This window comes from Pseudorca crassidens, chromosome 3, assembly GCF_039906515.1.
Source record: "Pseudorca crassidens isolate mPseCra1 chromosome 3, mPseCra1.hap1, whole genome shotgun sequence".
NCBI classification, from domain to species: domain Eukaryota; kingdom Metazoa; phylum Chordata; class Mammalia; order Artiodactyla; family Delphinidae; genus Pseudorca; species Pseudorca crassidens.
The window spans coordinates 146418411-146433175 of NC_090298.1; the positions used below are offsets into that span (position 1 = coordinate 146418411).

At 34.7% G+C, this 14765-nt stretch overlaps 1 protein-coding gene across 6 annotated transcripts in view; it reads right to left on the bottom strand.

Moving 5' to 3' along the window:
- The window catches only part of RANBP17 (RAN binding protein 17), a 322707-nt gene that overhangs the window by 231546 nt on the left and 76396 nt on the right, over positions 1 to 14765 (bottom strand). For all 6 annotated transcript variants that reach the window (XM_067732877.1, XM_067732875.1, XM_067732874.1 and 3 more), the window contains one exon: positions 11658 to 11793. In XM_067732877.1, coding sequence (XP_067588978.1) covers positions 11658 to 11793 — 136 coding nt within the window. The remainder of the gene's footprint in view (positions 1 to 11657; positions 11794 to 14765) is intronic.

Sequence of the window (14765 nt, forward strand, 5' to 3'; positions counted from 1 at the left end):
TCCTTCATAAACTACTCCAAACAATTGAACCGGACAGAACACTCCCAAATTCATTCTATAAAGCCACCATTACTCTAATACTAAAACCAGTCAAAGACACTACAAAAAAATTTTTTTACAGGCCAATATCTCTGATGAATACAGATGTAAAAATCCTCAACAAAATTTTAGCAAACTGAATCCAACAATATATAAAAAGGATCATACACCATGATCAAGTGGGATTTATTCCATGGACTTAAGGATGGATTGATATTCACAAATCAATCAAAATAGCACATTAAATTGTTAAACAGAATCATAAAGCATGTATACTTTGTGTCTAATTTTTCATTCATCATCATGGCTAAATTGATTATCATCAATTTACCCACATTTCTGCATGTATCATAATATTTTTCTTTTCTTTTACTGCCATGTGGTACACATTAATTTATCTATCCATTAGACTGTTGGTGAAATAGGTTTCCAGTTTGGGGACATTATAAATGAAGTTACTATGAACATTCCTATATAAGTCACTTGGATATATAAACTTATTTCTTCTGGGTAAATACCTAAGAGTGAAACTGATGAACTATAGGGTAAGCTCTGTTCAGCTTTAGTAGACTCATCAAATAGTTTCCCAAAATGGATACATCAGTTTACACTGCCATCAGCAACACATCATAGTTTCATATATTCCACACCATCGTCAAGGCTTGGGTTTATCAGTCTTTTCATTTTTAGCCATTTTGGCAGGCATGAAATGATACTTCTTTCATATTTCTCTGATGATTAACAATGTTGAGCATTTTTTTATGTGATTATTGGCCATTTAGATATCTTCTTTAGTTGTGCTTGTTTAAATCTTTTCCCCATTTTAAAAGTGAGCTTTAGTCCTTTTTTGGTAGTAGTTGAGACATTCATACAACCACACATTTAAAGTGTACAATTAATTGGTTTTAGTATATTAACAGATATTTGCAACCATCATCACTATCAATTTTTGAATATTTTCAACACAACATAAAGAAACCTTTACTAGACAATAATCTACATTCTGTTTCTATAGATATGTCTATTCTGGAAATTTCCTATAAGTAGAATCACACAATATTTGTTCTTCTGTGAATGGCTTCTTTCACTTAGCGTAATGTTTTCAAGGATGATCCATGGTGTAGCATGTATCAATACTTCACTCCTTTTTATGACTGAATAATATTCCATTTAGGGATATACCACATTTTATTTATCCTCTCTTCAGTTGATGGATATTTGGATTTTTTTGACTTAATGACTACAAGGAATGCTTCTACGAATAGTGTGTAAAGTTTTTACGTGGATGTGTGCTTTCATTTCTCTTGGGTATATACAGAGGACTGGAATTACTGGATCATATGGCAACTCTATGTTCAACTTTTTGAAGAACTTCCAATCTGTTTTCCAAACTAGCTGCACCATTTTACATTGCAACAGTGTATGAAGGTCCAACTTCTCCACATCTTTACCGATATGTTATTATCTGTCTTTATGATTATATCCATCCTAGGGGTGAGTGAAGTGGTATGTCATTATAGTATTGAAATGAATTCTCCTGAATTATGGTGATTTAATTTCCCATGAATTATAATTTCTATTACATTAATTTCTACTCTTACTTTATTATATCCTTCCTTCTGCTTACTTTAGGTTTAGTTTCTTATTTTTCCAGTGTTAAGGTAGAAGGTTAGGCTATTAAAGATGTTTCTTCTTTTTTAATGTAGGAGTTTATAGCTATAAAGTTAGACCTAAGTACTGTTTTAAATGAATCTTATAAGTTAGGGTATATTGTGTCTTCATTTTCCTTCACCTAGAAGTATTTCCTAATTTCGCTTCTTATTTCTTCTTTGACTCATTGGTTATTTAGAAGTGTGTTGTTTAATTTCCACATATATGTGGAAATTTCTTTTTTACTGAGTTCTATTCATTCCATTGTGGTTGGAGAACATACTTTGTATTATTTCAATCCTCTTAAGTTTACTGAGTTTTGTTCTATGGTAAAGCACGTAGTCCATCCTGGACAATGTTCTGTGTGTACATGGGAAAAAAGTATATTCTGTTGTTGTTGGGTGGAGTGTTCTGTAGTTGTCTGTGGTCCAGTTAGTTTATAGTGCTGTTCAAGTCTACTACTTCCTTATAGATCTTCTGTCTAGTTGTTCCATTCATTATTGAAGCTAGGGCATTAAATTCTTCAATTAACATTGTTATTTCTGTCCGTTTTTGCTTCATGTAAAAAACAGAGGCTTTAGTTTTTGCCTCTGTTCTTAGGTAGTAATATGTTTGTAACTGTTATATCTTCCTCATGGGTTGATTATTTTATCATTAATAAAATGTCCCTCTTCATCCTTAGTGACATTTTTTGTTTTAAAGTCTATTTTGTTTGATATTAGTATAGTCACTCCAACTTTTTTTTTTTTTTTTTGGCGGTACGTGGGCCTCTCACTGTTGTGGCCTCTCCCATTGCAGAGCACAGGCTCCAGACACGCAGGCTCAGGGACCATGGCTCACGGGCCCAGCCGCTCCGCGGCATGTGGGATCTTCCCGGACCGGGGCACGAACCCGTGTCCCCTGCATCGGCAGGCGGACTCTCAACCACTGCGCCACCAGGGAAGCCCAACTCCAACTTTTTTATGGTTGCTGTCTGTATATCTTTTGCCATCCCTTTACTTTCAATCTACTTGTATCTTTGAATTTAAAAAGTGTGTTCTGTAGATAGCATGTTGGACATTTTTTTTTAATCTGACAATCTCTGCCTATTGGTTAGATTATATAATCTATTCTAAATGTAATGTTGTTATTGATATTGTTAGATTTATGTCAGCCATTTTACTTTTTAAAAAATGTCTACTGTCTTTTTTGTTCCTCTAGCTTTCCTGTACTGCTTTCTTTTGCATTAAGCAAATATTTTCTAATGTAACATTTTAAAAACTTTAATGACTTTTTTCACTATACATTTTTTTGGTAACTTTCTGGGTGGTTGCTTTTGGGCTCAGTATATACATCTTAATAGAATCTACCTCAGATTTACACTAACTTAGTTCCAATGAGATAAAGAAATGTTGCTCCTACATAGCTCTAGTCTTTTTGCTCCCCTTTTGTAATATTGTTATTGTACGTTATAACATATTACAACTACACATTACAAACCCAACAATAAACTATGGTAATTATTTCTTTAGGTAATTTTGTCTTTTAAAGTTGAGAGAAAAAAAAGTAAGAATATGTTTAAAGTGTTTGCTAGATAAACATTCTTATTTACCATTTCTAGTTCTCTTTATTGATTCTTATATTTGAGTTAACATCTTGTGTCATTTCCACAACTCCACTTCCACCCACCTTTCTTTTTCCCCACCCACCTTCTGTGTGCTGCTATTGATATCTCTACATGTTATATGCTATCGATACAGTGTATATGTATATAAAATATGTAACTGTTATATACAATTGCTTTTCAATCAGTTAAGAGAAGTACCGTATTTTATAATTGCTTAATTAGCTTCACTAGTGCTCTTGGTTTTTTCCGTGGATCCATATGAATTTGTCTGAGATCACCTGCTTTCAGCCTGCAGTACCTCATTTAGCATTTCTTATAAGGCAGCTCTGATAGCAATGCATTCTCTCAGTTTTTGTTTATCTGAAAATGTCTTTAATTCTCCTTTCATTTCTAAAGATAGTTTTGCTGGATATAGAATTCTTGGTTACCAGTTTCTTTCAGCATTTTGAATATGACATCCAAATGTCTTCTGGCCTTCACTGTTTCTAAAAATAAATCAGCTATTAATCTTATTGGAGTTCCCTTGTATGTGAGGAGCAGTTTTTCTCTCGTTGCTTTCAAATTTTTCTCTTTGTCTGTCTTTCAGCATTTTTACTATGGTGTGATTTTAGTATGGACCTTTCTCATTACACTTCTTTGATGGGTAATATTTTTCAACAAATGTGGTAATTTTTAAGCCATTATTGCTTTAAATATATTTTTCTGCTTTCTTTCCTTTTCTTTTTTTTTTCCTTGCTGTATGCGGGCCTCTCACTGCCGTGGCCTCTCCCACTGCAGAGCACAGGCTCTGGACGCACAAGGCCCAGCGGCCATGGCTCACGGGCCCAGCCGCTCCACAGCACGTGGGATCTTCCCAGACCAGGGCACGAACCCGTGTCCCCTGCATCGATAGGCGGACTCCCAACCACTGCGGCATCAGGGAAGCCCTCTGCTCCTTGCTGTCCTCTTTGTTACTCCTCCTACCAGGTACTCCATATGCTTGTTGGTGTACTTAACGGGGATCTACAGTTCTCTCAGGCTCTGTTCATTTTCCTTCATTCATTTTTTTTTTCTTTTGTGGTACACGGGCCTCTCACCATTGTGGCCTCTCCCGTTGCGGAGCACAGGCTCCGGACGCGCAGGCTCAGTGGCCATGGCCCATGGGCCCAGCCGCTCTGCAGCATGTGGGATCTTCCCGGACCGGGGCACGAACCTGTGTCCCCTGCATCGGCAGGCGGACTCTCAACCACTGCGCCACCAGGGAAGCCCTCCTTCCTTCTTTTTTGTCTGTTTTTTGAATTCTATAATCTCTAGCCATCTGTTATGGGCTACATGTTTGTGTCCCCCAAAATTCATATGTTAAATCTTTAACTTCCAAAGGAATGGTATTAGTAAGTGGGGTTTGGGGGAAGTAACGAAGGTTAGGTGAGGTCATGAGGGTGGGGCCCTCATGATGAGATTAATGCCCTTATAAAAAGAGGAGCAGACAAAGAACCACTCTCTCATTTTTGGCATGGAGCAAGGAAGGACATGTGAGGACACTATCAGGAAGAGGGCCCTCACCAAGAACCTAACCACACTGGCACCCTAATCTCGGCTACCAGCCCCCAAAACTGTGAGAAATAATTTTTTGTTGTTTAAGCCACCCAGTCAATGGCATGTATTATAGCAGCCCAAACTAAGACATAGTCAATCTTCAAGTTTGCTAATTCTTTCTTCTGCGAGTTAAAATATATTGTTGAGCCCCTCTAGTATACTTTTCATACCAATTATTGTACTTTTCAACTACAGAATTTCTATTCGTTTCTTTTTTTAAAAATTTCCCTTTATCGATATTCTCTATTTCATGACACATTGTTACCACTTACTTTACTTAAGTGATCTTAATGATACTGAGTCTCCAATTCATAAACATAGTATATATATGTCCATTTATTTGGGGCTCATTTAATTTTTTACAACAATGTTTTAGAGTTTACACTGTACACGTCTTGTACATCTTTCATTAGATTTATTCCTATTTTATGAAGGGCTTTTGGGGTATTAGAGTAGATGGTATTTTTAAAATTAAGTTTTCCAATTGTTTGTATACCTGAAATATTTTTTTTTTAATTTTATTGAAGTATAGTTGATTTACAATGTTGTATCCAAAATACTCTTAAATAAGTCATCCGTACACGTGAGCATCTTTAAAGTATGTTCTTAGAATTTATGTTCCCTGATCCAAGAGTATATGCATTTTTAACCTTCTTAAATATTGCTAAACTGTTTTCCAAAGCAATTTTACCAATTTGGATTCCACCAGCAGTGTAGAGTGTTTGCTATTTTACTTCCTGACAAATACTTAACACTTGTCAGACTTTGTAACTTTTTCCAGCTAACAGGTATAATATGGTATCTCACTGTAGCTTTAATTTGCATTCTCGAGTCCACAAAAGGATGAACATTTCTTCATGTTTATCGGCAACTGTGATTTCCTCTTCTGTGAATTGTTTATTCACATCTTTTGCCCATTTTTCTACTGAGTTGTTTTTCTCTTATTGATTCATAGAAATTGTTTATATAACTGAATATTGATTCTCTTTAAGTTACATGTATTACAAATATCTTACAACCTGTCTACAGGTTGTCTTTTTACTTTGTTTACTGTACCTTTTTTATCCACAGAAGTTTTTACTTTTAAAATGGGTAGAATTTATCAACCTTTGTATCTACACTTTGGGCTTTTTATGTCTTAAAAAAATCCTTCCCTACCCCTAAATCATAATCTTCTACTTTGCACACTAAGAGTCCTCTAACTTAGTTGGATTTGATATTTGTGTGCTGTGAATAATATAATTTTTACATAGATATAACAAAATATATTTGTAGCATTTATTTAACAGTCTGTCTTTTCCTTATTTATATACTGTTTAAATATAGACATGGATAAATTTTCTATTTTTTTTCTTTATTTGCTATCTTCCCTCTTTAATTTATAAACTTACTGGGGAGATGGACCATCCTATTTGCCTTTGTATCCCTGGCCTTAATATAAAGTAGTTACTTATTAATATTCATTGGATAATTGAAATATGCAAGCAGGAAATAAATACACAGCAGCACATATACATCACGTCATAGAATAGAATGCAGTATCAAAAGAAAAAGTTGCAAAGGTAGGTGAAGTTTGACCATAAGAAGAAATTTATTTTGTAAATAATGGGAAATCAATAATAATTTTAAGCAGAGAAATGACACAGTAAGAAATGTGTTCCCTGAAGAACGGCAAAATTTAAAGACTGACAAAAGCAAGTATTATGACAATATACAGCAACACACACCTACTCTGCTGGGGGAGGAAGAATAAACTGTTACAACACTTAGGAGGGCAACTTGATAATATCCTGTAAAGCTGAAGATATGAACATTCCACAACCTAGCAATTCCACTCCTAGTATTTACCTTCAAGAAAATCATACAGGGCTTCCCTGGTGGCACAGTGGTTGAGAGTCCGCTTGCCGATGCAGGGGACACGGGTTCGTGCCCAGGTCCGGGAAGATCCCACATGCCGCGGAGCGGCTGGGCCCGTGGGCCACGACCGCTGAGCCTGCGCATCCAGAGCCTGTGCTCCGCAACGGGAGAGGCCACAACAGTGAGAGGCCCACGTACCGCAAAAAAAAAAAAAAAAAAAAAAATAGATACTCATACATATGCATGAGGAAATAGGTATTAGTATACATACTGCAGTATTTTTTGTAAACGTTAAAACTGGAAACACCTAATGTATATTTAAAAAAAAAGAATATATAATGGCACAGTAATATATTGTAATACCATTAAATAATTAAAATACTTAAAACTATACGTATCAGGGCTTCCCTAGTGGCGCAGTGGTTAAGAATCTGCCTGCCAACGCAGGGCACACGGGTTCAAGCCCTGGTCCCAGAAGATGCCACATGCCACGGAGCAACTAAGCCTGTGCGCCACAACTACTGAGCCTGCGCTCTAGAGCCTGCGAGCCACAATTACTGAGCCCATGTGCTGCAACTACTGAAGCCCGTGCACCTAGAGCCTCTGCTCTGCAACAAGAGAAGCCACCGCAATGAGAAGTCCATGCACCACAACGAAGAGCAGCCCCCACTCACCGCAACTAGAGAAAGCCTGTGCACAGCAACGAAGAACCAACATAGCCAAAAATAAATAAAACAAATAAATTAAAAAAAAAAGAATGACACCTGTTCTTTGAAACAAACAAACAAACAAAAACTACATGTATCATCATGGATAAATCTCAAAAACAATGTTGATCAAAAAAGGCAAGTTTCTGCCTAATAATTTTCTATAAAGTTAATAATACTATGTTTTGTTAATAAATACACAGAAATGTGGGAAAGAATGATATCGTGCATGAAAATCACACTAAATTTAGGGTAGTGGTTACTTTTGGGCAAGAAGTGAGGCAAACAGAATCAGAGCAATATGTTTTCAATATTTAATTTTAAAATATACAGATCTGAAGTAAATATGGCAAAGCATTCAGATTTGACAAAGCTGGAAGATGGATGTGTGACTATTCATTACACTATTCTCTCTGGTTTTCTACTGAAGAAAAGATTACTCTGGTGGCAGTATGGAAACTGGACTGGAAGAAGGCAAAAAGGAAACAAAGAGTACAACCAGAAGACTTCTGAAATCTAGTGAGAAATGTAAGCAGTAACATGAATAAAAAGGCAAGTTCCACTCCTGAGAAAGGAGTGGAACTGAGAGATATTTAGGCAATAAAATCAGCAAGAATAGGTGACATATTAGACATAAGAAATAAGAACAAAGTGGAAATTTTGGGTTAAAAGTCATTCTTCCTCAAAAAAGAAAAGTAGGTAGAAAGCATTTTAGAAGACAATGTTTCTTTTTAGAATCTGTTGAGCTTGAAAGGCCCATTCAATATCCCTGTCAAAGATCCAACAGGAGGCAATACAGCAAAGTGGTTAGCAGCAAAGGCTCTATCAAGTGTCCTGGGTTCAAATCCAGGTTCAACCACTTAATCAAATTAACTATTCCAAGCCTCAGTTTCCATATCTGTAAAAAGTGGTGGGGATGTTAATAAAGATAACTATTTCCATGGAGTTTCTGTGAGATGAAATTAGATGCCTGTCAAGTGCTGAGCAAAGTCTTTGGCACAGACTAATTGCTCAATTAATACCTACAGCTACTATTTATGATTTTTCTTTCTCACTTATAGGACATACTTCTATACAATCACTTCAATGATTCCCACCTTGGTTCCTGGAGCATTTATTTCTCTAAATTATATTATTTTGCACATGAAGGCTTTTATAGAATTTTTAAGATGCTTATTAATGGTATACCTTACTTAAAATTGTCAAACAGGGCTTCCCTGGTGGCACAGTGGTTAAGAATCCGCCTGCCAATGCAGGGGACATGGGTTCGAGCCCTGGTCCGGGAAGATCCCACATGCTGCGGAGCAACTAAGCCCATGAGCCACAACTACTGAGCCTGTGCTCTAGAGCCCATGAGCCACAACTACTGAAGCCCGCATGCCACAACTACTGAGCCCGCACGCCTAGAGCCCGTGCCTAGAGAAGCCACTGTAATGAGAAGGCCGCGCACCACAACAAAGAGTAGCCCCCACTCGCCGCAACTAGAGAAAGCCCGTGTGCAGCAACAAAGACCCAGTGCAGCCAAAAATAAATAAATTAAATAAATCAATTAAAAATAAATCAATTATTATGTCTTTTTAAAAAAACTGTCAAACAACTTCACTAAAGTCAGCATCATTTTCCAACTCAAGAACATACCCTTTATTACCTGAAAGTATTATACATGATATCTAGACCCTATTCCTATGAAATTCTACTAAATATATACATTCAACCATTATCCAGTAGAAAGCATACAAGGAATATGCCAAGCATGTGGAGGTGATAACAATAAAGAAGACAGAACAGTCCTAACCCAGATTATAGTCTCTATATGTTTTGCTAAGAAATAATTACAATGCAGTATAATAATCCTAAAATAGGAGACAGAAACTCTCCCAGAATTTAAGTTAAGAAGAGCATCCTAAAGGATGGGGTATCTGACGTGAAAGAAAAGTAGAAGTTAGCTAAGTAAGGCAGGGAAGTGGAAGATGAATTAAAAAAAATAGTGCCCTAGGCAAAGGAAACAATTTTTTTCAAAGGTCCAGAATTGAAAGAGAATGTAGACTGTTAAAGGAGCTGAAAAAAATTTAGTACACATAAAGTATGTAATACAAGTATGGAGTAGTGAAGCATGAAACTGATGACATACATAGAAAAGAGACGGAAGAACTTTAAGTCATACTCTATATGATCCAATTAAATGACATAATGCTTAAGAGAGCTTTGGAAAGTTCCTGGTACAAAATAAGTACACACTGAACATTATTCGCTTACTTTAACCTAATGCTCTCCCTTTTTTTGCCATAATCCGGAATGCTCTCACCAAAAAATATCTTCCATCTGGTCCTCCTTAGTGTGGTTGACAGAAAAACAGTATGTAGAGGACTTATTTTAAATGTCTTAGACAGTCTTTTCTTTCATTTGTAAAATGGGAACAATAATACCAAACTTGCAGGCTTGTTATAAGACCTAGAGAGAATGTGAAGAGTTCCTAGAAGAGTGCCAGGGCACACAATAAGGACCCCCAAAACAGTTCCTACTAAGGCAGATCAGCAGACAAGCCAAAAAAAAGAAAAGTGGAAAGCTTTGGCCTCACTTCAAGGTTATGCAGTAGGAATGCCTCAGAAATAAAATCAACTTATTCTCTTTGAAAATAGGATAAGATGCATCAAAAATGTTAGAGTAAAATTAAAATAAAAGAATCAACACCAGTCTGATGATGTGTTTATTTTTTCCTAATATGTAAGCAATTTCAAAAAAGAAAAACTTATCTTTTATAATTCACTTTTTTCACAATTACCTTATATTAAAAGTTATATACATATAAGAATCTTCAGGAAAAAAACTTCTCAAACCCATTGCCCTAAAACAATCGATTTCATTTTACATAATTATTTCCAAGTGCTTTAACCACAATAATTTTAAGGCTTTTCCACTCCATATTACACTGTTCTGATTTAGGACCCAGACCAAATGGATATTAGATAAGCAATGTTTCAAGAGTATTCACTTTTGCAAAAGCAAAATAAACTCTCTGGGTACATTTAAAACAAGACAGTTTATCATAATTCAATGTGTACCCTGTATAAATTTTATACCATGTAATTTTTGTCTGATTCTAATTTGCCTTACTGTCAACCTAAAACAGTTATATCTAGCTACTCCTTTTTCTCCCTAGTTGTCTCATTCAATGTCAGCTTAACTCTAAGAAAATTTTTTTGATATTAATCCTGAATGAAAACAAATCCTAAATGGCAATAAAATATCACAATGTATTTCACAAAGAAAGCATCAAACTACATCACCTTCTTAAAAAGCAAAGAAAATTTTACCTGAAGTAAACTAAAGGATGATCTTAACAAAATCAAATACTTTTCATACTACTATACAACTACTATTAACAGAAAACCATAAATGAACTGAAGGTTAAGCTAAATTTCCCAGGGAAAACAAAGCTCAGTTCAATATAAAAAGCTTATTCTAGAACTTAATCTCTTAACATTACTAATACAAACTATAAATCCAAAGGAGATAAGAATATCCTTAGGACTTCCAACAGAGAAGGTTTTGGAAAGTTATTACTCTAGGAAGAAAAGAAAAGAAAAAACAAAAACCTCATAGATCTTACTCAGTGTCCAAGTGCTACTAAATATCTGGTTAGGGTTCACATAAATGCCCTCAATAATACCTTAATGCCTTAAGATCAATTCATCTGAACTTGCTAATGCTAAACTTTCAATCACCATAGTAGAAATGTTCCCTTCACTAAGTTAACTGCAGCCTCTCAAAGGCATGTCTTACTCTTCTTGTCCTCATCATTTATCATGTAAAAATGCCAAGAAATGAGTGGAAAATACACTGGAAACCACAAAAATAAGTATCAAAAAAAAACCCCACCAAAACCCTCAGAACTACTAAAAGAGTAAATCGTATGTTTTAAACCTTGAAATACAATAAGGCAAAATTCATTAAGGTGTTTAAAATAATCTTAACTAATGACTAACCACATAAAAAATATTCTCTAACTCTGCCAATCAATTTTCAAAGACAATGGTAAATCTAGGCATAAAACAAGCAATCTCACATTGCCTTCAATACCAATTAATCAACTGACTTCAACTGATCAACTAAATTTCTTATGTAGAAATTGCCCAAATATATCATTCAGCTTAAAGCTGTTACATGTGAACACCTTTCTTCATCTTCAATAACATTAATTTTAATCTCTAGTAAAAACCTACCTTTGAGGTTCGCTGAAGTTGATCACCAACATATGTTTTACGAAACTGATCCAAGAACCACAGAATTGCAAGTTCTATTTTCTCATTAGAACACTGAGGCAATCCGGTATCCATTAAAGATATAAGCTGAAAAACTCTTTTCATGAAGGAAAAAAGAAGCTTCAGTAAAAATTCTTAGAGAAATACCATTAAAACATTTATCATCAATTTTACGTAATATAAAAAGTGGAAAAATACAAATGCTTATAACGAAAATATTTTTAAAAATCATCTGAAATCCTACCATGAAGAGATACTACAATTTGGTCTAATTCCTTCTAGCCCTTTTTCCTAACACATGCACTTCATATACATGCATACAAACCTACATGGACATGCATTTATTATTTTACTAAACATTTATATATAGATACATATGACATATACATATATAGTAAATATCTACAATTATAACTATTATATAAACGCAGGTATTAACTTATATATTTATGTATATATATAATATTTTAGTAAAAGAAAAATGATATTGAATGTGTAGTTTTGTATTTTACTTTTTCATTACAACATATTTTCATATAACTATATATTTTGGGGTCATATGGTTCAAAATACAAAAAAAAGAGGTACAGCCATCAAGCTGTATCACTTTCTTAATGAGTAATAAAAATTTTACCTGAAATAAATTACAAGATGATCTTAACAAAATCAAATATTTTTATTACAGGTATGCAACTATTATTATCAAAAAAATCATAAATGAACTAAAGGTTAAATTAAATTTCCTAGAGAAAAAGCTTAATAGAATAAAAAGCTTAGTCTAGAATTTCCCCCCACCCCCAAATCCTTCTGTTATCTATCTATTTTCATTAAAATTTTCCAGTGAATGGCTGCCAACTGCCTGGTGCTAACAAAATTAGCATATCATAATAAAATTTTTAAGAAACAGAAGTAGAAGTTCTGGAGGAGACAGCACCTATTTCTCTTTTTTCTCATTATGCAAAGGCGGATATGCCTAGCCCTAACCCACTCACTTCCTTCCATGTATGCACACGAGAAGATACACACACACGCTGTTAACAGTTTGTGTCATTCCAGAGACTTTTAAAATGTATGTATGACTATACATTCTCCTCCCAACGCTTTTACACATATGGAGCATACTACACCGTTATATTGTTAAACCTAGCTTTTTTCATTTAATAATATATCTTAGAGATCTTTTCATGTCAGATATAAAGAGCTTCCTTATTCTCTTTTTACAGCTGCTGAACATCATTATATGAACATACCACATTATTTTCATACTTTCCCCCACTGAGGGACACTAAGGTTGTTTACAATTTTTTGCTTTTACAAAAATGCTGCAATTAACAATCTTGTACACATCACTGCACACATGTTCAGTTATAATATACACAGTAAAAGTCAAATTACTAGCTTAGAGAAAATGAATTTACAATTTTGATAGCTATTACAAAATTGCCTTCCAATGAAACTGAAACAATTTATACTCCCATCATCAGTAAATGAGAGTGTCTATATACATATAAATAATTCAGGGTGATATTAAACTCTACAATTTACTGGAATCTGAAAAATGGTATCTCAGTGAAGTTTTAATTTGTATTTCTCTCATGAATGTAAAGTCAAAATTTTCCATATTTTTAAGTAATACATATGTCCTTTTGTGTGCCCTTTTTGCTCATATCCTTTTTTGATTTTTCTGTTGGGTTATTTTTTTATTGCTAATTTCTACAAATTCTTTATATATTAGAAAACTGAGCCCTTTGCCTGTGATTGAGATGTAAATATTTTTCCCCACTTTTTCATTTGTCTTTTGACTTTATGGTGTTTGTTTTGTTTTGTTTTGTTTTTTGCAGTACACGGGCCTCTCATTGTTGTAGCCTCTCCCGTTGCGGAGCACAGGCTCTGAACGCACAGGCTCAGCGGCCATGGCTCACGGGCCCAGCTGCTCCGCGGCATGTGGGATCTTCCCGGACCGGGGCACGAACCCGTGTCCCCTGCATCGGCAGGCGGACTCTCAACCACTGTGCCACCAGGGAAGCCCTATGGTGTTTTTTTAATACCATGCATGTTTTTCTTCTTTTTCTTATGCAGAAAACCTTACCAATTTTTCTCTTATGGATTTTATATAATAACAAGGTCTTACCCAAATCTGAGGTGTTTTTTTTCCATCTTTTTACATTCAACTGTATGATACACTGAAATTAACCTTGAACCTATCTGGTGAGATATGGATCAACGTTTTTTCGCAGATGGCTACCCAGCTGCTTCAACACCATTTCTTTCTTGTATAGTCTGTCTTTTGCCCACTAATTTGAATTACCCCCTTATCACATACATTAGGTCTATTTATGCATTCATATTACTTCCTGGACCGTTTATTTTATTCCATTGAACTGTCTCACTAAACATATCTTGCCCAATTATTTTTTTCATATTATTAAATAACTTTCCAAAACGTTGTATAAAATTAAAGCTACACCAAATTTTAATAATCTCATTTTGAATACAAACTTACATTTCAGTGAAATATAATTATTCTCCTATTCCCTACCGGCAAAGAGTTCTAGGAACAAAATGTGTAGGTTACAGCAAATGAACTTCTTTAAAAAACTTGGTATTTATTGCCAAAGTGTTATGAAATAATATTTTGGTAACCATTTTTATAGTTATTAATTCCTAAATTAAGCTACTTATTTAAAAGTACCTTCACTTACTAAATATCTTTAATGCTATTAAAATTCATAAAGGAAAGCTTATAAAGATCAAATTTAAGAATGAGTCAACCAGGTTTGTTTGTTTTTCCTAAAAAGATGTGTTTATTCTCTGATTTTGAAAGGAGGGACATAGCTCACTTTTAAAGTCTGTGTATTTGTGAATGCACAGACTCCTGAAGTAATTTTTAGTTAAATAAATAGATACACACACCAAACTTCATCTCTGGATCCAGGTGCTTTCTTAAGTGACTTAAAGCATATCCTGCTGTTAAATTCTTTATGAGTAGGACCTCCTTTTTCTTACTCTGGTTCTTTGTTGATTCTATGCAATGGCTTGTTTACTTTTATTTCCTTTTAATAACATACA